The sequence below is a fragment of the Dipodomys merriami genome, unplaced genomic scaffold, assembly GCF_024711535.1.
Source record: "Dipodomys merriami isolate MVZ:Mamm:240054 unplaced genomic scaffold, mDipMer1.0.p SCAF_27, whole genome shotgun sequence".
Taxonomy (NCBI): domain Eukaryota; kingdom Metazoa; phylum Chordata; class Mammalia; order Rodentia; family Heteromyidae; genus Dipodomys; species Dipodomys merriami.
The window spans coordinates 13,535,030-13,561,912 of NW_027204159.1; the positions used below are offsets into that span (position 1 = coordinate 13,535,030).

The following is a 26,883-nucleotide window of genomic DNA, read 5'->3' on the forward strand; positions in this document are numbered from 1 at the left end:
TCTGTTGTATGTTTTTCCTCTGATTCTGTGCCCTCCCCCTAGCTTCCCTCAAATGTGCACATGTATATACCATATGTGGGGCCAAAAACATAGAGTCATCTAAAAATATGATGTAACAAATCAAGAAGAGGTCTTTTGTTTCTTGAGTCCTAAAACAGGAACATTTTAATAAGAAGATTTTAGAATTGGAATGAACCATAAAATGTCACTGTTGTTGGAATAAGATGACAGGTAAAGATGATGTCACATCCCAGCACAAGCTAAATTAGATATAAATGAGAGCATCCTCCTAAAAGATTCCATTTAATTTAATGAAAGAAATAGTACTGACTTTTGATGAACTGTTCATGCTATTAAAACAAGAAAGTGAAAGTATGTTATGTTATTTTAAAGGTTTGGGGATTCATTCCAAGTTCTTGAGAGTCAAACTAGTAAAATACATACAAAGTGGGCTTTAGTCATAGTCATCTATATTAACAAACCAAGAAATTGTGGTTAGTTTTTCTAGGGGAAAAAAAATCACAATTAGGAAAATCGTAGAGAATGTGATTCACATTTCACAAGTAGGAACTAAATAATCATATGAAGAAGGGCTGGAGGTGTGGCTGAAGTAGTGGAGCACCTGCAAACACTAGTTTCTGAGTTCAATCTCCAGTATGAAAAGAACCATAATAATTATATGGTATCCTGTTTAGAAAAAATTATGGCGATAAACATATATAATCTTTCTATAGCAGTATATTCCAATCCATGCCCCACCAGTTACCAGGTGGTCGTGGTCCATAAACTTATCTTAAAGGTCTGAAAATTTATGAGTTCACTGGCAATTGTCTAAACCAGACAATGGTGTTAATGATAAAAAAAAAAAATCACTTCTCTCTCTGTTTTTCATAGAGCACAATAGAAAAGAATGTATCTCTTTTTAGCCCTTCTGGCTGGGCAAGTAGGTTTGGCCAGAGAACCTTGGCAAAAAAGAGATTCTTCCATAGGGCAGAGTTTCCAAATGCTAGGGCAGGCACACGTGGAAGGTCTATCTCTGGTTCAAGCGGAAGCTATGACGTCTGTTTGAAATAGTGACTACGTGATCATGGCTCAAATCCATTAAAAATTCAAATCAAAACTGGGCGCTCGTGCTTATAATCCTAGCTACCCAGGAGGCTGAGATCTGAGGATCTCAATTCAGCCAGCCCAAGCAGGAAAGTCCTTGAGACTCTTATCTCCAATTAATCATCAAAATGCCAGAAGTGGAGCTAGCTCAAGTGGTAGAGCACTACCTTGAGTACAAATGCTCAAGGACAGTGCCCAGGCCCTGAGTTCAAGCTCCAGCATCTGTGTGTGCACGTGAACACACACATGCGTGCGCACACACACACACAAATTCAAATCAAAGAACTTCTTGCCTGTGTTCTGTTTCCAATTTCCATTGAGCTGCTCTTTGATGATTTTGCTTGCCATGTACATTTGAGCTGGAACATTTGATTCACCTGATAGATATAATTCTCTTCATAATCAATACATTGGCACTCTGGCTTATAAAGACTGGTCTTCCCGTATTCAGTTTAATATGAGTATTTTTCACTTTGATTCCAGTCTCATTAAGTGAGCAGAATCTCTCTGTAGGGACTGTAACACTGGAAGTACAGTATTTAATCCTAAGTATGTCTCAAAGTTGAGGAAACCTTGGAAAAATGTTTTTGCCACTCAGGTAAGTGACAGTCTTTCAACCCCATTGTGTCATTGTGCACAGCTTGCCCTTACTGTTGGATGGACATCTTAGCCAACTCTCTCATTTTGTAATGGCCAATCTGAAGCATACGCCATAGTATGGCTTTAGTTTTTACCTTGGAATTTAACATGTTGGAGAACTAGCTACCAGAACCCTTAAAAAAACATTCAACAACAAAACAATAACAAAAGTAACAAACCAACAATTACAGAACTCTTTAAGGGCTGAGTGCAGTGGCTCCTGTCTGTAATCCCAACTAATCAGAAGGAAGAGAGAGCCTCGAGATTGCAGTTGGAGGTCAGACTGGGCAAAAGCTACCAAGACACTGCCTCAGTGAGTAAACTGGGCCTGATAGTGGACACTTCATGGTCTCAGCTATGTAGCAGGCCATTGGAGGACTGAGATGTGAGGCTGGCCCCTAGCAAAACATGAGACTCTAAAAACAAGTAAATAAAAAAGACTTGAGAGCAGGCCTCAAGTGGTAGATCATTTGCTTAGTAAGAACAAGGCCCTGAATCCATTCCCTTTACTGCCAACAAACAAAAACTAATGATAGTATGGGGCCCTGAGTTCAAACTAGAGTACCAACGCAGCCACCAACTACCTTAAAACGTTCAAAATAATTTTGGATTTACAAGACAGTGATCAAGTTAGTTCAGGGATACTCCAAGTCCAACTTCACCTAGTATCAGTATGTTACAAAAGCGCAGCACATGCAGTAAATGGAAGAGGTGTAATATCAAATAAACCACAGCCTTATTTGGATTTCCCTGTTTTCTTCTCCAGTGACCCTTTTCCATTTCAGTGTACAATCTAGGCTATCACATTATATTCAGTCAATTCTCAGTCATTATCTGAATTTCAGGATTTTGATCTTTTGGGGAGTATTGATCAGACACATGTCTCAATGTGGATTTGCTTAATGTTTCCTCAAGTGTAAACTGAAGTTGTGAATTTCGGGGAAGAATATTTTAGAGGTGAAGTGTGTTTCTTTTACACCACATCATGGTACATACTATCATTGATACTAGTGATTGTTTGGTTAAGAGAGTGTCTACCATGTTTCTTCACTGGAACTGTAAACTGTATTGGTGAGAAGGCAGACACAGAAGAGAAAGAATGACAAACTATTTTTTATGCTGCCACTACTGGAGCTTGAACACAGGGACTCACAGTCTTACTTGGGTTTTTTTTTTCTCTCAAGGTAGAGGCTCTATCACTTCAGCCATGACTCCACATCTGGTGTTCATGCGTGCGTGTGCATATATATGTGCATGTGTGTGTGTGTGTTTAATCGAAGATAAAGAGTCTCCTCCTGGACTTTTTTGCTCAGGCTGGCTTTGAATCCTTAGAAGATTGGTATCACCCATGCCAATCTTCTGAAAGAGGTGGTATCAAAGGGTTTGTGTACTTTGTAAATTTTATTGGGAGATGTGTTGAAGCTTTGAAACATTCCACTTCTGAACATTTTTGTTAACTAATTTTAGCATTCATTAGTAGATTTTGCCTGCAGTAACTTTTGGTGATTTCTTATTCTCCTCATTTATTCTTCATTAGAAACAATATTTTGGATGGATATCTACTTGCACTCAATATGTTTTGGGACCTAGCTTCCTTTCATTTGGCTCCTTACCTTCATTAGCTTGGGTAATTCCTTCCTCTGAACATTTTCTTTTTAGAAGACAGGTGACCAGATCTATTTTTTTTCTAGAAGACAAGTGTACAGGGTTCTCTCTCTCTCTCTCTCTCTCTCTCTCTCTCTCTCTCTCTCTCTCTCTCTCTCTCTCTCTCTCTCTCTCTCTCTCTCTTGTTGGTCATGGGGCTTGAACTCTGGGTCTGAGCGCTGTCCCTCAGCTCTTCAGCTCAAGGCTAGCACTCTACCACTTGAGCCACAGTGCCACTTCTGGCTTTTTTCTTTTTGCTTATGTGGTGTTGGGGAATCGAACCCAGGGCCTCAGGCATGCAAGGCAAGCGCTCTACCACTGAGCCACCTTCCCAGCCCTCCAAAAATGTTTTCACCATCTAAAAAGAAACTCCATATTCACTAGCAGCCATTTCCATTTCCTCAATTCTCCCAACTCCCGGAAAGCACTATTCTACTCTTTGTCTGTATGGATTTGCCTTTGTAGACAATTCATGTAAATAGAATCATTCAGTATGGGAAGTGGTGCTGTAGCTCAAGTGGTAAGGTGCTAGCCTAGAGCTGAGGGACAGCGCTAAGGCCCAGAGTTCAAGGCCCACGACCGACAAAAAAAAAAAAAGAAGAAGAAGAAGAAGAAGAATCATTCAGTATGAATTCTTCTTCTTCTTCTTTTCTTTTTTTTTTTTTTTTAAATTCCAACAGTTAAGATCAAGGCCTTGAGTTTGCTGGGTACATTTCAGGTACATGCCTTTGAACCAAAATGTGGGATTTTGTGTTTAGCATCTTTCTTTAATATGTTTCTGAGGTTTGTACAGAACCAGGTATGTATTGGTATGTCCATTTTGTAGCTGAATAATCCATTAAATAGTTTTAAAGCCTAAGTTTTAGACCACAGCCCAACTCCATGAGTTCCTCAGTTAAGTCTAGCAACAGACTTGATCTATAGATTTAGAGAACTGGGAGCAAAAGGAGAGAGGTATGCATGATTATTAAACAATGCTGGTCCAAGAATAACTTGTTCAGTCATTATCTCAGTCCTTGTTTCTGGGAGTGTTCCAGAGCAAGGTTCCTGTTGCTTCATTACTTGAAGGGAATAAACAAGTCACTGTTGTCTGTTGGGTGGTCTGTTCTGAAGGGGCTTATTGTTCTTTAGAGGTAGTTTTGATCCCTTGTCATAAAGATGTTATCCATTAGTCCATCCTTCCTGGATTCCAACATGACTGCAAAGAGATCAGTTTTGAACAAAGACATATACAAACTGGAGGCAGTGATGCCAAGCTTTTCTCCTGTTTTTGGTTTATTTGTGGGCCCAGGTTAGTAATCAGTGCTTTCAGCAGAAATAGCTTTAAGGACCTCTTATAGTTATACTACATTTTAAAACTATGTACCAGCCGGGATATTGTGACTAATGGATCTGGCCATTTGAGTGCAGGATTTTGAATGGGTGCAATGTTTTTGGATCATGGAATTGTATAAGAATTGACTCCACTGCCACACTGTCTCAGGTTTAAGGCTAGTCCCTGCCACTTAGCAGCTGTAGGATCTTATGTATTCTCTGTGCCTTAACCTCATATATAAACAGGTTATACTACCCATTTCGACATGGGTTTTTGAGTCCTACAAGAGATGATATAGTGACAATATTTAGAACAGTGCCTGGTATGTATGGTTAATAGTAAAACTTATTGTTTTTATTATTATACTATTTTGTGCTTTTTAATGATAGTGATATTCACTGTGCTACTGACAATACACTCAGTACCCACTTTTTTTTTTTGGTCAGTCATGGGGCTTGAACTCTGGGCTTGAGAGCTATTTCTGAACACTTGCTCAAGGTGAGCTCTCTACCACTTGAGCCACAGCACCACTTTTTTTTTTTTTGGTGTGTGTGTGTGTGTGTGGTTAACTGGAGATAAGAGTCTCATGAACTTTTTTACCCGGACTGGCTTCAAACCATGACCCTAGATCTCAACCTCCTAAATAGCTGGGATTACAGGTATGAGCCACTAATGCTCAGCTCCATTTCTTTCTTTAAGTAAAACAATAGAATATTCAGAATTTCTTCTAGTATCAAGGTGTGATCATTTCAGACAAATAATCTTTGAGAACAAAGAAGAAATTCCTACAAGTACTAAGGTTTGAATTCAGAGCTTCCCAGCTTGGCGGGTGTTTTACATTTGAGCTCCACCTCCAGTCCAGCTTTTGTTGGTTAACTGGAGACAGACTCAGACTTTTCCGCCTGGGCTGGCTTCGAGCTGTGTGATCCTCCAATTGTCAGCTTCCTAAGCAGCTAGATTATAGGCATGAGCCTTCATGTAGGCATTTATATAACACCCATCAGTGTGGAACTATTTAGTGTATAATTGGGAGGTAAGCTTGTAATTAATGTTATTTAATAACACCACATAAGGGCCAAATGGGGATTTTAAACTCCTATTAACGGCAAAGCGGGAAATATCGCTTTCCACAGCAACTCGGTGATTGGCTTAAGGACGATCCAGGTTGGTTGTGATTGGTTTATTCGATGAACAAGGTCTCAGCCCGCGCTGCCAGTGGTCAATATGGCTCCACAACCGGCTCATGGGAGGGCGGCAGCCACGTGGCTACCTCAGGCTGGGCTGTAGGTGGGAGGACCTCGTTTTCCCTATCGCAAGAGGGCGCTCGCCTTTCCTCCTTACCTGAGTCTCATTCACCGTAAAAGCTTCTGAGCGACCAATCAACTGGCTGTCTCCGTACCGCTTTCAAAGTCGGCGGGCGCTCTGCCCAATAGCAAAGCAGACATTACCCATAACTTCAGGACTGATGGAAAGTGGAACCAATCACCTTACAGATCTCTGCTATCTCCGCCTCTCGAGTGTCAGATTGACGATCCTTCTAGCCAATAGAGAACGCCGGGTCGGCGGGTGGATGAAAGCGGCTCTCTGTAATGGCGGAGCGTGGCGGGGACGGGGGAGACGGCGAGCGATTCAACCCGGGGGAGCTGAGGTAATGGGCGCTGCCTTCCCTCACATTTTGCTGCGCGGGCCTCGCAGAGGCGAGAGGTGCCGGCGGCGGCCTGCGGGGAGGGGCGCGGCGGGCGGCGGCGGCGGCGCGGGGCCAGGACCGCATGGGGCTGGGGAAAGGGGGAAGGGGAAGGCGGCTTGAATGGGAACCGGGCCGGGCCGCGGCCTCCGCGCCCCGCGGGCGCCCGCCGCGCCTGCCCGGGAGGCCGCTGCCTCTGGCGGCCTGAGGTCGGCCTCCGGCTCCGCCGCCTCAGGGCAGCCGCGTGCGTGCGGCGGGCCGCAGCCGGGCCGGGCCCACCCTCGCCCGGCCTCGCCCCGCTGTCCTCGGGGTTGCGCCGGCCCGGGGGCCGCTTCCCTTCGCGACGGCCCCTCCGCGGGTCCCGGTCCCCCCCACCCCCCCCACCCGGCTACTTCCGCCCTCGGCGGCCCCTTCCACGTTCTCACCCCGGGGCGGCTGTGCTGCCTTTCTCTCTCTCTCGTCTCGGGCTGTCCCTCCCGACGCCGCAGTCGAGCGGAGGATCCGTCGCGGCTGCGGTGGTCCCGGGCTTGATCGCCGCATCCCCGACTCCCGTTTGCTGAGGGGTTCTCGCATCCGACCGACCCCTCCTCCGGCCCGCTCCCACCCGGCGCCGCCACTGAGGTGTCTCCCCCCCGTCCTCCCCCCCCCCCCCATCGCACAGGTAGAGGTTGAGTCCGAAGGGCCAGACTGGCCTGCGTGGGGGGGGGGAGGCTTGAACCCACGCCGTCAGGCCTACCCCCCCCCCCCGGCCTGGCCCAGCCCTATCCCGGGCCTCCCCAACCAGCCAGCGCCCTGGGGAAGGGCAGAGCCCTTTCTGCTTCTGCAACTTCAACAAGGCCCGGTGTAGATTTTTGTCATGAAAATTTGAAATCCTGGGAGAGTGGATCTGAAAAAAAAAACCCAAAAAACAAAAAACAAATCTTTTTCCTTGTAGGTGGTTTTGGAGAAAGAGAGAGAGGAACAACAACAACAACAAAAAAAATTTGTGTATGTGGAGGGGGGGGGCGGGGGAGTTACATTTTTTCTTTTCCCCTCCATAGATAGAAAATGGTCATTTCGGATATCCAGTATCCTATTCCGAATTGTGTCCTTGTCGGCGAAGATTAGGAACAGTAGAGTCTAGAGCGAAAGGTGAAATCGTGTACTGCTATTGTTGAGGAGATAATAGTTAACTTTTCACATTTATTATGGTGGCACACCCAGTGGGAATTTGGCAGGAAGAACATTTTGTGTTATTCCAGAGATGAGTCTCGGATCTTTTAAACACTGTACCGTCATGAGAGGTCCTTTTTTGGGGGGGAGAGTGGGGGGGTGTTGGGATTCAATCCAGCCCATGCCTTTATCAAGTTCTTCATGTCTGTAATGGAAAGTTTGTTTTGCTTTTCTGTTTTTTTTTTTTTTTAATTTTGTGTGTGTGTGTGTGGTGCTGAAGTTTGAATTCAGGACCATGCACCTACTAGGTAAATGCTCTGCCGCTTGACTCTTGCCCCATCCCTTTTTTGCTTTAGCTATTTTTTTCATGTAAGGGCTTGTGCTTTTTGGCTCAGTTAGCCTTTAACCGCAATTTTGCCTGTTTCTCATATTTAGCTAGTAGCCACCATGTAGTCACCCCACCCAGCTACGATTGAAATAGTCTCCATAATGTCTCCATCGGAACTTTTCTCTTAGGCTACCCTTGAACTTGAGATCTTTTGGATCTCCATCTTCAGAGTAGATGGAATTAGAGGCATGAGTCATTGGCTGGGCCCCGAAAAATTTATTATTGAATTGATCTCAAAAGGGTACTTAGCCAGTCAAATGGATTTATGAGGGAACATTCTGCATTTACAGATTGCTTAGCTTTACAATGAATAGATTGGTAATAATCTAGACATTGTTGCAAAACTGATTTGAATAGGCTTTAATTAGATGACTTGTTGCAAATATTTTATACCTATTTTTAAATCGTGGGTTAGGAACTGCTTGCAGGGCACATTGTAGAGATCTTCATTACAGCATTTATCACGATTAGCTGTTTATGTAGCTCCTGTGATGTCAAAAGTAGGACTTGTTTTGTATTTGTAACCTGAATGTAAACCGTTTATCACAGCACCTGTTAAATATGTTTAGTTAGATACAACTGTTAATAAATGGAGAGAAAGGATTTTATTAGACTGTATTACATGACAGTTACTGATCTAGGTAAAAATGGCCTTGTCTTCAAGGAACTTCATTCTAATCAAAGTTGATCTGAATTTGAACTAAACTCCATCACATGAAGAAATGTAAAGTGACATACACTAGGGTACTAGGTGTTGGAAAGGTCTGCATATGAGTCTGTAAGTCTGCTTACAGACTCACACTTTTCATGATTTGTCTCCATATATATATAAATAGCATATTTGCATTCTTGCCCTGAAAGTATTTTTGGTCAATCTTAGCCACTGGGGAGATTGCAAATGTGAATGGAATACTTCTAGAAAAAAGATTTGTTTTACCAAGTTGATAGGAAATTTGTTGTGTGTGCTTTCTTCACACAAGTACTTGTCTAAAATAAGGTGAGTGGTGGAAATGCAGATTATGCACCATATATGGAAAATTTACAGATCCAACCAAATAACATTTCTTCAGACTGGCTGCTTCAACATGTTATTTTATTTTATTTTTCTCTATAAAAATGGTGCCAAACCTAGTTTATTGGGTACTGAAAGAACTAAGAGCATAGAACAGATAATTCATGTAACTACCTGGTAAGTTGGAAATAGGGTTCACTGTATTAAACAATGTGAAACTGCAGTACATTCAAGGTACTATATACTAGTGGATAAAGGTAAGACAGATGTAAACAAATAAAGAGATTTCTTCAGAGTGTTTGTCATAAACGAATTTGGTAATGAGTCAGAAAGGGACTGTGAGAAGCTAAAGGTGGGAAACAGTTTGAGGTGATATTTGAACTGGGGCTGAATAACATGAGGGAACAGAAGATGATCTGGGAAGAATATGCCAGGCTCATAGTCCTCTACTATAAGAAGAGGCTTCAAAATTATGAAGATCAGAAAGAATAGTCTATGGAAAGGTCAATAAAGGTCAGGTTATATGGGGTCTCCTAATATACAATTCGTTATATTAGATAATAGTAATACATACTACGTAGTAGTAGTAAACACTGTTGTTCACGTGAATACCATTTAACACCAATACTATTGCTGTAGTAACACAGCAACAGCAATAGTAGCTGATACTTTACATAGCGCATCTGCACTCGTTGCTGTTCTAAGCATTTTATTATCTCATTTTGTTCTCATTGCCAGTTCTGGTGAGATGGTTGTGAGGAAGCAGTATATATAAAGAGCTCAGCATATGTTCTACACTTCAGAAAGTGGCCTCTTGAAGCTGTTGAAGGAGGAAATTATGTGAGTTTTGTCACCACTTACTTAGTGACAGAGATTAAAAGCCATCTAGTTCAATTAACAACCAAGTGCTTTTACAGGTGAAGCTCTGGATGTGGAGGATTGAAAATAATGATAAGTAGTCTATTCAGGACACTCTAGGCAATATCTTGAATACTGCACAAGTATACTGTCCTTTCATAAAAATAGGAAATAATTTTTATTGCTATTCCTTATTTGTTTAAACCTGAGGAAACCGTGGATTCTGAAAGTATATAACTAGCCTAATAACAAAAACAGAGCTCTGGTGTAACTTCTTCATTTTGAAGTCTAAGTGTTTAACTTGAACAGATAGTATGAACTTCCAAAGAAAAAAATGAAATCTTGGCTTTTTTTTTTTTTTTAAATGAGAGGTAGACTGAAATCTTAGGAAATCGTAAGATCTTAAGGAAATCTTAACATTGGGGTTCATTGCTAGCTGTAGGCAAAAACAGAATGTCTCTTCTTGATGGTTAACTTTAATGTGCTCTAGAGGTTAAGACATTCCGCAAGTAACAGTATTTTTGAAAGTGCATGTAATTTGAAATACATTTTAGATTTCCTTTTTCTGTTTGTTTGTTTTTTTTTTGTCGGTTGTGGGGCCTGAACTCTGGGTCTGGGCACTGTCCCTCAGCTCTTCAGCTCAAGGCTAGCGCCACTTTCAGCTTTTTCTGCTTATGTGGTGCCGAGGAATTAATTGAACCGAGGGCCTCATGTATGCAAGGCAAGCACTCTACCACTGAACTACCTTCCCAGCCTCAGATTTCCTTTTATAGTACTGTTTGGATTCATTTTTCTAACCTTTAGAAAGTAGCATCCCTTGCAAATTTGCTTCAGTATTCTTGGTATCATAATTCTGGACTGCTTTGCTTTGAGGCAAATCCTGTGTTAGAATTGAACTGTGCTGTGGAAAACTTCAAGGAAGTTCCAAGAGTTATCATATGCAAGGTGTTGAAAAATATAGGAAAATTGTACAGAATCCAGCCTGGTGAGGAGAAAAATATATGAATGATAAATACTCAGTAAATTAACTGGCTAATTATAGTGGATTTGTGTGGTGTGCCAGTACTAGGGCTTGAAAACTTAGGGCCTTTTACTTTCACTTGGCCTTTTTGCTAACAGATGACACTCTTCCACTTAAGGTACACCTTCAGTTGTGGTACTTAGCTGATACAGAGATTCTTAGAGAATCTCTGAGATTTGTATACCTGTGTTGGCTTCCAACCTGGATCCTCAGATCTTGGCCTCCTCAGTAGCTAGGATTAGAGATATGAACTACCAGAGCCTGTTTTAAAAAAATAATACTCATTGTTTTGAAATTTCATCTAATTCTGTTGCCTAGTGCTTGTGATCCTCCAGTCCCCATGTATACAGTATACATCACCATGCCTGGCTGTAGTAAAAATGAAGATAAGATTTTACTATTTGTAGCTTTTGTACAATATTACCACTGTTTTTTGCATTTGTTGAACTTACTATGTCCAGATTTAATTATGTGCTGGGGATACAAGAAAGAACACAATTCCTATTCTGAAGAGCTTAGAAGACACCATAGTGCTTACAAGCTATTTATTTGCCTGAGTTTGGATCTTGTCTTTATGAATGAACTAGCTCTGTGGCTTTGGATAAGTAATTTAACCTGTATTTACTTTTCTTACCTGTAAAATGATGTTAGCAATGCTGTTTCCTAGAATTATTATGAGGATTAAATGACTTAATATCTTAAAAGGGTCAATTAAAAAAATAGAGTTTGAAAGAGTATATGGATAGATCATACTATCATTTATGATACTATTTGCTTTAATGTCATCAGGAAAATATACTAGGAAAAACATTAGGGAAAATTCATAGGGAAGACTAGTGTTTTATAGTGAGGGATTGGGCAGGGAACAGTAAAGGGAAAGACTTTGTTTTTAGATGAAGAATACTGGAGCTACCCCTCCCACAAACTTTGTATTTGGAAGTAATTTTAAGCTTATAAAATGTTGCAAAAATAAAAATAGAAACCTAAATGTTTACTGTTCTGCTTTATTATTGCATTCATGTTCTTTGTCATTATGAACCATTTGTGGGCCAGATACCTATGGCTTTTTATCCTTAAATACCTTTTTTAAATTCCCAAATACTTTGGTGTGAAATTTTTCAGAATAGAGGTTGTTTGTGTGTGTGTGAGTATTTATGTGTATGTGTATGTGTATGTGCCAGTACTGGGACTTAAACTCAAGGACTTATGCTCTCTGTTGGCTTTTTTTCCCTCAAGGCTAGTATTTTACCTCTTGAGTCATACCTCCACTTCCAGGATAGGTAATCTTTGACTTAGAGATGTTCAGTTACTTCATAGACTTAAATTGATAGAATTGATTGATCCAATCATGTCCTTTATGGCATTTCCTTTAGCATAGAATCCAGAATGTAGAGTTAATAGTGTATCATGACATTTCTTTAGCATTCTTAATTTGGAACCATGCCATGGCTTTTCTTTGTTTTTATATCTATCTATCTATCTATCCATCCTAACATTACTGAAGAGCACCCAGCCTCCAATAGAACATTTCTCATTTTATGTCTGACTGATGGTTGTGCATTCTTGTCTGAGATTGCTGTTATGTCCTTCTCAACCACGTCATCCATCTGTCCATAGATGATAACATTTAAGACCATCTTAATGTAAATACCCCCATCCTGTGTTCTTCCAAATCTCCCCACTAGATTTAGCATCTCTTAGTCATTTCGCTGATCTTTTTTTTTACCATGGTGGTTACAAAATGATGGCTTTCCAACTTGTGTTTATAAGGCTTTTAGGATGTTTTGTTTTGTGGTACTGGAGTTTAAACTCAGGATTTTACACTTGCTGGTCAAGCACTCTGCCAGTAGAGCCTTGTCTTCAGTCTTTTTTAAAATTTTTATTATTATCTTTAAGTAGTTGTACAAAGAAGTTCCCATTCTACAAAACAGTATATGAGTACAAAGTGTCTGACAACATTGTCACCCATTCCAGTCCTTTTTTTTTTTTTTGCTTTTAGTTTTTCAAATAGGATTGCAGTCCTTTAACCTATACCTTCCTCAAAATGGAGATAATAGGCTCTGAGTTCAAACCTCAAAGACTAACTAAATGAATAGGCAGAAAAATGTACTGTAGGACGCGTCACAAATTTTTAAAGTGGTTAAAAATCATGTGACCTTAGAAACGGATTTTCTCTTCATTCATATAACGAATTTTGTGAAGTCTCAAGGTAAAAATATAAAATCTATACATAGTGACAGCTTGAACTTGAATGTGTATGCTTTGTAATTATCTTCAGATGTTCTGGAATAAACAAGTCTATAGTCTCAAAAAAAAAAAAAAAAGGTCTGTACCACCATGACAGGTGTATTGAGATACCCACTCCGACCCCCACCACGTCTGTCCCCTTGCCCCTGCCCTGGGTTAGTCTTGAACTTTGAGTCTTCCTGATCACCTCCTGAGTACCTGGGATTGCAGGCATGAACCGCTATGTCTGGCTAAGCATCTTTTAAATTTGATGAAATTAGAGTTCAGTGGTGGCTGTGTTTTTTGTTTTTTTTTTTTTTATTTTGGGGAAAATTTATTCTTTATTTTCCCACACAGGATGGCTCAACAGCAGGCCTTGAGGTTCCGAGGTCCCGCTCCCCCACCAAATGCCGTGATGCGAGGCCCACCACCTCTTATGCGACCTCCTCCACCTTTTGGTATGATGAGAGGCCCTCCACCACCACCTAGGCCCCCCTTTGGACGTCCTCCGTTTGATCCTAATATGCCACCAATGCCTCCTCCTGGAGGGATACCTCCACCTATGGGTCCTCCACACCTCCAGGTAAAGAATATAGAGGTTCCTATTGCTTTGTTAGCATTGGTATCAACATTCAATGTAGGTTTTATCTTTAAAAGGTATATTTGTAAGGGAGAAAGTAGGGAGAAGTAGGGAAGAATAGTTGCATTTAAGATGGTTTTTGCTTTATAGGAAAGTAGGTGCTACGAAGACATCCATCTGTATATTAATCTGTAGCTTCTCATATAGTACTGGAAACAGTAATTAGTATAGAAATTAAGAATGATGTTTATTCTTGGGGAGTGTAAGGGGAGGCACGCAAAAGGGACAGAGGGTAAACAAAAAAGGCAATGATAGCACTAGACAGTTGAAAATGAGCTACACAATTTGTGGGTGAGAATGGGAGAAAAACAGAGGGAGGAAGGAAGCACTTCACCTTTATAATAAATTTTTTTAAGGAATTAAGAAAGGAATTTATATAAAACAAGAATTGAACAAGATAGTTCTTACCTGTATTTGATAGTTCTAAATTATCTTTCATAACTTGTCTCCTTTGTGAGAGAAAATTGAAACTGTAAGGTATTTAATGATGACATTTTTTAACAATTTATATTGAGAGTAAATATAATGTACATATATGTATATATCTGTCTATGTATACTTACATACACACACATATATATCTATTCTTGAATAATAAATTTCTATGTATTCCTGAATAATAATTCTTCCACAGAAGTGATGCCTGGGATAGAATTTGGAAAAAGATTACTGATTTTATAAGCACAGTATTTGAGGTTTCTCGTTCCTGAAAAACTTTTTACTATTTTAGAAAAGGATTTATTAAGAATTTTAAAGCTAAAGTCTTGCCAGGGGCTGATGGCTCATGCCTGTAATCCTAGCTATTCAGGAAGCTGAGATCTGAGGATTGCTGTCCAAGCCAACCTGGGACTCTATCTCCAATTCACCCACTCAAAATTGGGAACTGGAGCTATGGCTCAAAGTGCTAGAGTGCAAAAGAGCTCAGAGACAGCTCCAGGGCATACTGCTACTCCCCCGCCAAGGGTGTGGGGAAAGCCCTTTATTTAAAAATCCTTATTTAGTGTGTCTGGACTTATTATCTGAACTGGAAAGTTGGGAAGGTATCATTTCTCAAATTTGCTTTTGTAATTATATTTTTTCGGTTTGAGTGTATATTTATGTGTTCTTTGTACAATTCTTAAGCAAGTAAATTTGTTTTCTATCAGGCTTGGTAACTAAGAATGAGCTATATATACTAAAAATGTAAAAAATATTGCTGAACTATTTAATTGATAGGGTTCTATATTTTATTCAAGATTTTTAAAAGATAAAGTGTTTAAATGCTGTAGTATTTAAATTTAATACAGTATTTAAATGCTGTAGTATTTAGTATTTAGTATTTATCATTTTATATTAGTATTATTTTTAATTTAGTATTATTATTGGAATTTACTATTTTGATATTAATGCTATAGTATTTAAATGTTATGGTTTTATATTTGCCTCAAGATTGGAAAAAGATAAAGGCTTTTGACTTAGTGACTCTTTAAGAGTTCATCCTGTTTGTGGAATATTAATCCATTGGCTAAGGTAACCCAATTGAAGTATATCATATGTGGTTGAGAATTATTCGGCAGTGTTGGTCTTGACAGATGGTTGTGATTTTGATGCCATATTCAAGAAGTTTCTAGCAAAGCTTACATGAGACATGTTTTGGGGTATATATTTTATATAACATAGGTCTGTGCCCTAATGTTTGAAAGATATGAAACTGAATCCAATCAGTATGAGAAAGAAAATATTTTTAAGAAACTTGGATATCATTTCACATTTTTTTTTGGGGGGGGGGGCAGGAGGTCAGTCGTGGGGCCTGAACTCTGGGCGTGGGAGCTGTCCCTCAGCTCTTTAGCTCAAGGCTAGTGCTCTACCACTTGAGCTACTGCCCCACTTCCAGCTTTTTCTGTGTATGTGGTGCTGAGGAATCAAACCCAGGGCCTCATGCATGTAAGGCAAGCACTCTACCACTGAGCCACCTTCCTAGCCCCTCACATTTTTACCTTAATTTCAGTTTCATTGTCCAGCTCAAGATATTTTGAGAAATTCTGTTTTAATATTATTTAAAGATGCTAGACAAAATCTTTTTTAATCCCTGTTCAAAGATAGTTTTTTAAATATCAGACCCAATATTCATTATAGTTTTCATTTTGAAACTTATTTTTGTGCACAGCTGAAAACCTTTTACTGTGTTGTTCTTGTTGTTGGTTATATTGCTTGAACTCAAGGCCTGGGAGTGGTCCTTGAGCTCTTCTGCTCAAGGCTAGTGCTCTACCACTTCTGGGTTTATGGTGGTTATTGGAAATATGAATCTCATGGACTTACTTGCCTGGGACCTTGAATGGTGATCTTCAGATCTCAGCCTCTTGATTAGCTAGAATTATAGGCATGAGCTACCAGCACCAGGCTTAGGATCCTTACATTAAAGAGTTCAGGAATATGTGTTAGAAAAAGAAGCAACTTTTTTGCTTTAGATAAAGTAATTAGAGTTATTTGGTTTAAGATTTGCTTTGTGTCAAAATCACCGAAGAATTGACAGTGAAGAACTTTTCAGAGACAACATTGGGTCCTTAATTGCTTTGGAGAATTAAATTGTATTATATTCCCGATTGGCTAACTTTCCACTAAAACCATAGGAGAGAAGAACCACAAGGTGTAGGTCAGTAAAACATGTGCAGGATCCTGGGTTCAGACCCCTGGTTCAGCCCATTGGCTCATACCTGTAATCCTAACTGCTTTTGGGAAATAACAGGAGGATCACGGTTTAAGGTTAGCCTAGACAGAAAAGTTGACGAGACCCTTTCTCAGTAGAGGGACGCTGGATGCATTGGCACATAACTTATCTCCCAGCAATGATGGAAGGCCCCCAAAAGACATTTGCTTGGGCAGGAAGTGAAATCCTATTCAGAATAACCAGCAAAAATCAGGTCTAAATTTGGGCTAGTGGTAGGGTACCTTCCTAACAAGCATAAAGCCTGAGTTCAAACCCTTGTACTGCCAGAAAGAGAAAAAAGGGCCCTCGGTTCAATATCTAGTACCAAATAGCTGAAACAAAAGTGTGCTGAATAATTATTTTTAAAGATTACTCATGTTCGCATTTGTGATGAGCTTTATTATTATTGATATTTTTATATGAAAATAGTATATGGTAAATATTTTCCTAGTTAATTTTTTTTTTTTTGGTCTTTTTGTCAGTCATGTAGCTTGAACCTAGGGCCTCAGCCACTGTCCTTAGCTCTTTTGCTCAAGGCTAGCACTCTTCAACTTTGAGCCACAGCTCCACTTCTGTTTTCAGCTAACAGAATTTGGTGGCTAATTAGAAATAGTCTAACAGACTTTCCTGCCCAGGCTGGCTTTGTACTATGATCCTCAGATCTCAGTCTCCTGAGTAGCTAGAATTACAGGTGTGAGCCACCAGCACCCAGCTTAAGTTTTTTTTTAGAAAGTAATCTTTGCAAAAAATGCGTATACAATATAACAAACACAAAATTTTGCCCATGATACTATAATCCAGAGTTAACTACTATATTTATTAGGTTACTAATCAAATTTGTTTCAAAACTATTTGCTCTTATAATGCTTTCTTTTGGGTAGACCAGTAATTATTTGAAGGTAATTAGGTAAAGTGCCTATAACTATTGTTTTAAATTGACAGAGACCACCTTTCATGCCTCCACCCATGGGAACCATGCCTCCTCCTCCAGGAATGATGTTTCCACCAGGCATGCCTCCCGTGACTGCTCCTGGTACTCCAGCACTGCCTCCTACTGAGGAAATATGGGTTGAAAATAAGACTCCTGACGGGAAGGTAAAATGATAAATTATATTTTAGCTTGTCTACGTTGTAACAAAAATCAGAGTTCTGGCAGATTGAAAGTATGGTTTAGTATGGGATGGAGTAGGACTCAATCCAGTTAGAGCCTACCAGATTGGGCTTCTGTGGAAGTTGCACAGTCTAAGGATGCTTGGAGTACTACCATACATCTACTTGTGATTTTGGAAGCTTGTATTTCTGTGTTTGGGAATTTGCTAGCAGGATTCGGTACATAGTGCCATTCATAGCTAAGAGTACAGTTAAAAAACATACAAAGAAGAGCTACCATGGATGAAAAGGTGTATGGGGTGAACACAAGCTTCCCAGGATCATCTTCCAGAGGAATCACTCATGATGTGCTTAATACCCCCAAAGTGGAATGATGATAGCATATGTGAAGTATTTTCTACCAATAAACTCAGTTGGGTCTAGGAGTCTTCATTAAGGATTTTCATAGGAGGCTAGGGTCAGAGGCCTGTCACATACCAAAATTCTAGATTGCCAGAAGGATAGTAAACTTTCAGAATAAACTGCATTGTTTGCATAAATGTTTTAGGCATAGTGAACCATTGATAGTAGCACTTTAGAAATCCAAATTCCCAGACTAACCAAGTGCTTTTTTTGTGAGCAAGACTTTCAAAGGATAATAGTCTTAGGTCTGTTATGTTACCTTTTTGCCCAAAATAATGTTGACTTTCCTTTTTTGTTTGGGGAGATTATCTGTAGTCCCAGGATATATGACTGATCTATTTTGGTATGCTTTTTCTTTTCTGAGTTAGTTTTAGACAACTCTTAAGACAAAATATAATTGCATTATTATTTTTTAATAGTAGTTGTCAGATTCTCTGATACCAATGATTTTTATTGTGTTTTATTTCTTGGCTTTTAGGTTTATTATTATAATGCACGGACACGTGAATCTGCATGGACTAAGCCAGATGGAGTTAAGGTTATTCAACAATCAGAGCTGACGCCTATGCTTGCAGCGCAAGCACAGGTTCAGGCCCAGGCCCAGGCCCAAGCCCAGGCGCAGGCGCAGGCGCAAGCTCAGGCCCAAGCCCAGGCACAGGCACAGGCGCAAGCTCAGGCCCAGGCTCAAGCACAGGCCCAGGCCCAGGCCCAAGCACAGGCCCAGGCCCAGGCCCAGGCCCAGGCTCAGGCTCAGGCCCAGGCCCAGGCCCAGGCCCAGGCCCAGGCCCAAGCCCAAGCTCAGGCACAGGCTCAGGCACAGGCACAGGCACAAGTGCAAGCACAAGCAGTAGGAGCTTCCACCCCTACGACCAGTAGTCCAGCACCTGCAGTGTCTACATCTACATCATCATCTACCCCATCCTCTACTACTTCTACCACCACAACTGCTACTTCAGTCGTGCAGACAGTATCAAGTGAGTACCACCCTCGTATGTGCTTTAATTTGGTGCCTAGAAAAATAAGTAGGAACTGGATTCTAAAATAATCTTAAGGAATATATCATCCTTGGTGTTACCAAGAATCCTGGTATTAACCTAGTTGTTACTTAAAAGATATTTTGACATCAAAACTTCTTGGTTAGAAAAATATCAGGAGTGGAAGAAATTATTTTCTCTGTTGAAATTCATGAAATTAAGCTCTAGAAGTTCAGAGTTAACTAACTTGGTCAACACTGATGACATATGCTATAAGATTTGCAAAATAATGTTGGCCCATGCCTTATAAGTATGCAAGTTTTTCTTATTGAGGAGGCAAGAGTAATACATGTAATAGAACAGTGTGCAAAATTGTACAGTAAAAATAAAAAGATACAATTATTTGAGAAATAGAAATGAATGAGTGAACTACATGGTTATTGGGATTTGAATGGGGATAGAATTTGATTAGGTTCACAAAAAGTAAGGAAGAGTTTTCAATTAAGAATAAAAGTGAGGGGGCTGGGAAGGTGGCTCAGTGGTAGAGTGCTTGCCTTGCATGCATGAGGCTCTGGGTTCGATTCCTCAGCACCACATAAACAAAACCAAAACAAAACAAAAAGAATAAAAGTGAGGAGATGAGAATTGATGTCTCATTGGAATTGTTACATGCTCTTCCAAGGTGAGCCAGTTTTATATTGCCTAGTGGGTAAGATTGATGCCAAATTATTGAAGGGTCTTAATAACTAGGCAAATGGACCTTTTATAAATGCAGATTCTGGGAGTTTTTTTTTCTGGAAGATTTTAGTAGGTTTTTGGGATATATTGAAACTAGAATACCTCTTAGGAACTTTTTAGTGATCTATTTCTGAGATAGAGGGTCTTACAATGGATTGTAGACAGGTTAAACCAGGAGTTGTAAGAGAAACAATCAGAAAGGAAAGAGAGGTTTCAAATGTGCAATCTCAGAGGCCCAAAGATTACATTTTTTCAAAAAGGTGAGAATCTATAATTCGTAGATTCCAAGAATGACGAGAAGAATGGATTTGTTTATTCATTCGTTACTATCATAATCATTAGTGTATAAATGTTGCCACTTATTCTAAGATTGATGCCAAAAGTTACTAATGATTTTAATGAATTAATTTTTTATGATACTGTACTGGAGATGCATAGCTTTATGGGATGACTGTAGTTTCTATTGCTTTACTATCTGGATAATGGATAAGAATAAAAATTCCCTCATAACTTCAGGAAGTTGTGAATTAAAAGTATAAGAAATGTGTATTTGAGAGATACTTGATCATAGTGAATTCAAATTTGAATTTGTTTTATTAAAAGAAACAACTTATCATCCAGAGACAGATTTTAAATATCCTTCTTAATTTTTAGATAGCCTTGAGGGAAATGTAAGAAGCAGGAAAAGAGAAGTAGTGCTTTATACTTTTGTTTTCTTTTATATAACTAAGGTGAATATGGAAGTACAATTGTTGTGCTAACTAGCTGATTGAGTTTTCACCTTTTTATATCTTCTGTACTTCCAAAACGTGTGTGGCAAATTAAAAAATTGTTAGTGGTTTATGGACTACCTGTGATGATATAGGAGAAGGGCATTAAAAAAGCAATGTAGTTTTATGTGGGAGTTCTTTGTTGCTTTAATTCTCTTCCTGCTTAATTCTCTATTCCTTCTTAGGGAGATGCTTATACAAATCTTTTAAGTATCCTGTGTATATTCTATATCAAAGTGCTCCATCAGTAAGCTCATAATTAGGGATTATCAACTATTTTATTAAATACTATTTACTATTTTTCTCATTGTTATTTGGTGATTGGGAGGCCTTTATTCTAAAAACAAAATATCCAAATCATGTTCCCTTTGCTGCTTATAAACATCAGTTTTGCTGCTGTCTTTCTATATATTCCTAGTATCTGTTTTTATTTCACTTGATTTGTATAGAAAGTGTTGTCATACTAGTCTCAGTATTTGTCTATGCATTATGTATAGTCATTTGTCTTTTTTGTTAAGGTCTGAGATTAGTTTAGTGGTATATTTTGAGGTCTAGAGTTTTGCTAGTTATTTTAGCAACATAACTAGTGTTAGGAACAAAATAGTGTTAGGAATTTACTCACTATTGGTAGGCATCATTTCCTGATTTCCCACTTAAATCTTTGTTTTTACCTTCTTCCTCTCTTGACTCATTGCCACTAATCAAATTCAGAAGAGCTTGTACTGGAAAGTAAGAGGAGAGGGGCTGAGTGAATACTTTTTGACATCTGCATTGGTGACATTTCCACTTGAAATTTCATATCCTCCTAAACTAATTTTCCTGGCAGTAGTACTTTGGATCATAATTTTAAGTACTAGATTTTAAAATTTATAAACTAAAATACTTATATCTGTAAGTATGTGTGAAAAAGTAAGAATGTTTACATTCTAATCCCAGTTGTGCATAAGCTCATTTTGTGCAAGCTTATGAAAATGATCATGAAATCTGCTTCTCAGGGAAGTTGGGAAGAATAAATATATTTTTAGCCATTATAGTAGATTACAAATGCTATATGTTTGGGACTGGGCAAATGTTGCATGTAATTTGTATTTTTCACAATGTTATAAAATTATATTAATGTGATACTGTACCCTAAGGCTAGGTCTATGCTAGACCAACAATTCATTCCTGGGCCCCTGAAGATACTTGTTTGGCCCTGCTGTCTATTTAGCCAAGGTGAGTCCCTCATTAACAAGTATGAAATTGCTCACATCTTCCCAGCCTAAGTGAGTTTTTCATTTTTAGAAGATGGAAACAGATACTGACAGGCTTGTCAGTTGGATTATTATATTAAATAGTGTGCTTTCAATTAGAATTAAAGTTGCTTACAAATTGGGAAAGCAGCTATTTTTATTTCACTTAATTTGATAAATTCATTCTTAGCCCAATATAAGGAGAGCTTGACACTGCTTTACATCAAGAAAAAATGAACTTTATTACCAGTGAATTGCCAAGATGAATTTTATTTTGGAGCTGGATGAGTTATGAATAAATAATCAAAATGTTTTATAACTTATGAGAAGTAGAACTTTTTTTATGTGAAGTGTGGGTTTATCTTTTTTTTATTATTATTATTTGGTCTTGGTCTTGGGGCTTGAACTCAGGGCCTGGATGCTGTTTCTGAGTTCTTTTTGCTCAAGGCTGGTACTCTACCACTTTGAGCCACCAAGACGCTTCCGGTTTTCTTGTGGTTAATTAGAGATAAGAGTCTAACTTCTTGCCGGGGCTGGCTTCGTGCTCCTCATATCTCAGCCTCCTGAGTAGCTAGGATTACAGGCATGAGCCACCCAGCTTTATTTTGGTTTTAAATATGGTAACTAGAGATGAAATGTTTTATTTTTGACAATTAAAAATAACAAGTTAGATCCCCAAATTATTCTGAACTTCACATCTCTTGGTCTCACAATTGAAACTTGAACTTTAAATTTTTTTCTGATTTTTGAAATAAAGAATATCTTAAATTGTTAGACTCTTATTTTTGTTAATACATAATGGTTACTTACCTGCCTGTCTTTTTTCCCCCCTGTGTTCTTTTCTTGGACAATTCTGGTAATATCATTGATTTGCCCACCTCTTAGTCCTTTTCTTCCTGTGCATCTATCAGGTTAATTCATCAAATAAATGATGGTTATTACTTTTAATAATGACTTTTTAGTCTGCCTTCCTCATACATTCATGAAGCCATATAAATAACATAAGAATGCACTCAAAAATTACAGTCTTGAACAAAGCATATGAGTTAAACATGAAAGACACACCTTGAGGTAATTATTGCTTATAAATATTGATGTGTATTCAAGATCATTTTCTTTACATAAGAGGTCCCAGTTTCCTGTCCAAGAAAGTTCAAACTCCCTAGCCTTTCAAGGCTTTTCACTTTTCTGCCCTTGACCCTCCTATTCCAGTTATAACTCACTAGTTTTATTGGGATGCCTAATGTTTCCAAACAGTTCCTTATTGGCTCTCTACTCTGTCTTTGCTCATCCGTTTCCCCCACTTGGCTTATATTTCCCTTTGAAATCTTGACTCTTTCAAGGCTCATCATCCCATTATAAAATTTTCTGAAACCTCTCCACCGCTAGAAGTGGTTTGTGGATGTTGATTTATATCCTGATACATTTATTCCATTTCACTTTGTATTTTAGTTTCTTTCCTATATTACACTTAGTTGACTGTTTTTCAAACTTCAGGAAGACAACAGACTTTTTGACAAACTTCTTGCAGTGCATGGAAGGGGACCCTTAGGTGCTTACTGAATGCATAATGATATATGAATATAGTATAAAATGGTTTATGAAAGAGTAATACATGTGTTTGCTTTTATCTTTTATCAGCACCCACAACACAGGATCAGACCCCAAGTTCTGCTGTTTCAGTTGCCACGCCTACAGTTAGTGTTTCAACTCCTGCTCCTACAGCCACACCAGTGCAAACTGTTCCCCAACCACATCCCCAGACGTTACCTCCTGCTGTTCCTCATTCAGTACCTCAGCCAGCGGCAGCAATACCTGCGTTCCCACCAGTAATGGTACCTCCGTTTCGTGTTCCCCTTCCTGGCATGCCAATTCCCCTTCCAGGTAAACCATCAGATTACAGTAGTCTTTCCAGCTTTGTTTTCATATTGTCAGTAGTTTGTTCTCATGTGTCTGTTGCATTTGAAATTTGCCTTGAATCTCACTTGTTTGAAATGTTTTTGAAAGATTCATGGCTAACTGCAATATTTTCTCTTGAGTTTTGGTAAATGTCTTTTTTTGTTGTTGTTTACATGTCTTAAAATTAGTCACATTTAAAGCTACACTTCGGATTAGCCTCAAGTAAATTAAAAATGATGATCTTTTATGCAAATACAGTATGTAAGGAATTGAGTCTGTGAAGTTTAAGTCACAAGTCATAATAGCTTGCACAAGTTGATTTATACATAGCCCACTGTTGTAAGCACTTTACATATATTCATTTCTTTAATTTTTCTCAACTATTTTATGAGGTAGGTACACAGATCAAATTATTTGCCCAAGCACATAGCAAATAAGTGTTGGTGTTGTGATGTCACCCAGTATCCTACATATCTAGATATCTAACACTTAATTATTACTTGCTGGGCAGAAAGTGTGAGTTACTCTGTGAGCAGATTCATATGAAACAGAAACCAGAAAGTTCCCTTTTAAAATCATTTAAAATCATTTTAAAATCATTTAAAATTTGGTATAATTTGAATTTTTGTGTCTTGCTATTTTGTGAGAAATTAAAAAGAATAGAGAATGATTTAAGAGTTGTGGAGAATTCTTTCTATAGGGATTAAATAGTAATAGTATTGGGCATTCTACTTTGAGTATATTTGCTGTTGTCATGCATTTATTCAGTCCTTGATCCATGATTTATTCTTCTTGTGTTATGGCTTGAAAATATTGATACCGAAGAGTGGTCAGTTGATAGGGCTGCGTTAGCAAGGATGAAAAGAGCATTGGCTTTTATCTCAATTTCCCAATCCTCCACCTATTTATTACTAATAGTTTATTGTACTAGAAACAAGTAGAATTAGATAAAGTTATTTCTTAGATTTGCACACATTTTAATTATCACTGTTGCTCAGATTGTCTTTTTGTTGTTGCTGTTGATTGTGGGGCTTGAACTCTGGGCCTGGGCGCTGTCCCTCAGCTCTTTAGCTCAAGGCTAGCGCTTTACCACTTCCAATTTTCTGAGTAGTTTATTAGAGATAAGAGCCTCACAGACTTTCCTGCCTGGGCTGGTTTTAAAACTCAATCCTCAGAGCTCAGCCTCCTGTGTAGCTAGGATTACAGGTGTGAGCCTTGTGCAAAATAAGTATTTTGAAAGGAACACTTCCACATATTTGGTAACAAAGGAACTAAAAGTTTTAAGAATTCATGGTTTTTATTTGAAAAACCTTTTTAAAAAAAAAAAATTGGCCCTGGGGCTTGAATTCAGGGCCTGGGTGCTATCCTTGAGCTTTTTTTCTCAAGGCTAGTGCTCTACTACTTGGGCAATAGCTTCACTTCTGTCTTTTTGGAGGTTAATTGGAGATAAAGAGTCTCACAGAATTTCCTGCCTGGGTGGCTTTGCCTTGCCATCTTCAGATCTCAGCCTCTTGAGTAGCTAAGATTATAGGCATGAGCCATAAGCACCCAGCTTGAAAAGCCTTTTTATTTATAGTTGATGTTGTGTTAATTAAATGTCCTATCTGTGATATTTAAGAAACTCAAGTCATTTTAAAATGAGACAAAAATGTTTTCTGTTATACTAGAGATTATCCTTTTTCTAAGTTAAAAATTAAGATGAGCAACTGAACACTGAATATAATTTTTGTAGGAAACTTAATAACAAATGGAGAATAGCTTGCATTTGTCATAACTTTGTGAAATCTTAGTTTGCTTTAGAGTTAAGGATATTGTTGTTAAGGACCAGGTTGTGTATAGTGAGAAGACTTACAGGTAGCCTGATAGTTACGTGGAAATCTTTTGAAAAGCTCTAATCTGAAAGGGCTCTTAACTCTAGGTTTAAAGAAAGGATGAAAGACAGAATTACTATTTCTGTGGAAGTTGGAACTTTTTTTTTTTTTTTTTTTTTTTTACAATAAATCACTCCCTCTATAGTTGTATTTTGATGGCTACACATTCTTTCCTGACTCTTGCCCCATCATTAAAAAACAGGTTGTCACCATTTGGGTCACCAAATCAAATGGCATATGTGAAAGTTTGTCAGTACAAGCATTTAATAATAGCAGACACTGATGGCATTTTGTAGGTCAGCTGGAAGAGAATTTGAATTGGTAAGTTTTAAACATTTTTATCTAGGATACAAAGATTTGGGGAGATGGGAGTAATGTCTTAGAGAAAGTTATATTAATATTTGCTTATACTAAGGCATTTCTGATACCCATTCATTTTCTCATTTCCCCTTTTAATTTAGTCCTACAAAGTGCTAGAGTGAAAAAAGACTACAAATTTCTCCTCCCCAGGCCTTTGTTTTTCATATAACAAGATCTTTCAGTTTTTTCCTCTTTCTTTCAACTAAGTGTAAAGCTCAACAGGAACAATTAATGTTATCTTGGAGCCTTAAATTTTGTTAAAATCAGTATTGTCTGTCTCTAGTGAGTATAATTAAGTAAGAGATACACAAGATGAAGGGAAGGAATGGAAGAAGGAATAAAGGGTGGGATTTGAGAGCAGTAAAGTTGGAATAGGGTTCTATAATTTCAGCTTCTAAACTAAAATCTTGGAATTTTTAAAAAAAACTTACTGCTCTTGGCATCAGAATTATCTAAAATACTACATAAAATGTTCTAATATGAAAATTGGAGAATTTCCCTTTTTAAAAAAACATTAGGGCCTGGGCACCTATACCTCACACAATCCTAGCTTCTCAGGTGCAGGATCCACTGGAGGCATGGCTCAAGAGGTAGGTAGAGCACCAACCATGAGCAGAAAAGCTGAGTGAGAGTGCTAAGGCCTGGGTACAACTACCTGTAATGGCACCAAAAAAAGTGGGGTGAGGCGGGGAAGCAAGTGCTGGTGTAATAGATTTGGTAGGCCTGCAGATGGCATTGTTTACACTAATTTAAACTTAAGTTGCTTAACCAGATAAATTCAACATTAGGGAAAATGAATCTATACGTGGCTTTACTCAGCATGGTTTTATAGTCTAATACTTTTAATTCAAGATTAATAGAAAGTTTAGCTCTAATATGGTTTATATATCAAAGAGTAATTAAAATATTAAAGAAACTTAAAAAATTGGCAGTATTTTGTTTGTGTGTATGAACATTATAAACTTTAATTTTAGTCTCTCAATAAGGGAGATTTTTCTTCATGTCATCCATTAGAGGGGAAATAGTTTATCGTTTCTATTTAATTTTCATGGGTACCCATAGTTTTCCTAGCTGAAAAAAAAGTAAAATTTATATCTTAACTATTTTAATTAAAAACATTTTAAAATCCACTTCCAAGTTTGAATTTTCTCAGTT

General features: G+C 38.6%; 1 protein-coding gene across 7 annotated transcripts in view; it reads left to right on the forward strand.

The window, feature by feature from the left end:
• Positions 1–6,253: 6,253 nt before the first annotated feature.
• The window catches only part of Tcerg1 (transcription elongation regulator 1), a 63,201-nt gene continuing 42,571 nt past the window's right edge, over positions 6,254–26,883 (forward strand). For 4 of the 7 annotated variants that reach the window (XR_011375321.1, XM_070036315.1, XM_070036316.1 and 1 more), the window contains exons 1-5: positions 6,254–6,353; positions 13,404–13,629; positions 17,315–17,467; positions 18,363–18,858; positions 23,240–23,482. Coding sequence is in view for 5 of the 7 variants with exons in the window: in XM_070036315.1 (XP_069892416.1) it covers positions 6,295–6,353; positions 13,404–13,629; positions 17,315–17,467; positions 18,363–18,858; positions 23,240–23,482 (1,177 nt within the window). In the remaining 2 variants the exon portion in view is untranslated. Of the gene's footprint in view, positions 6,354–9,679; positions 9,782–13,403; positions 13,630–17,314; positions 17,468–18,362; positions 18,859–23,239; positions 23,483–26,883 lie in introns of those variants that run through there. The other 3 variants (XR_011375320.1, XM_070036313.1, XM_070036314.1) reach the window with 2 other exon arrangements.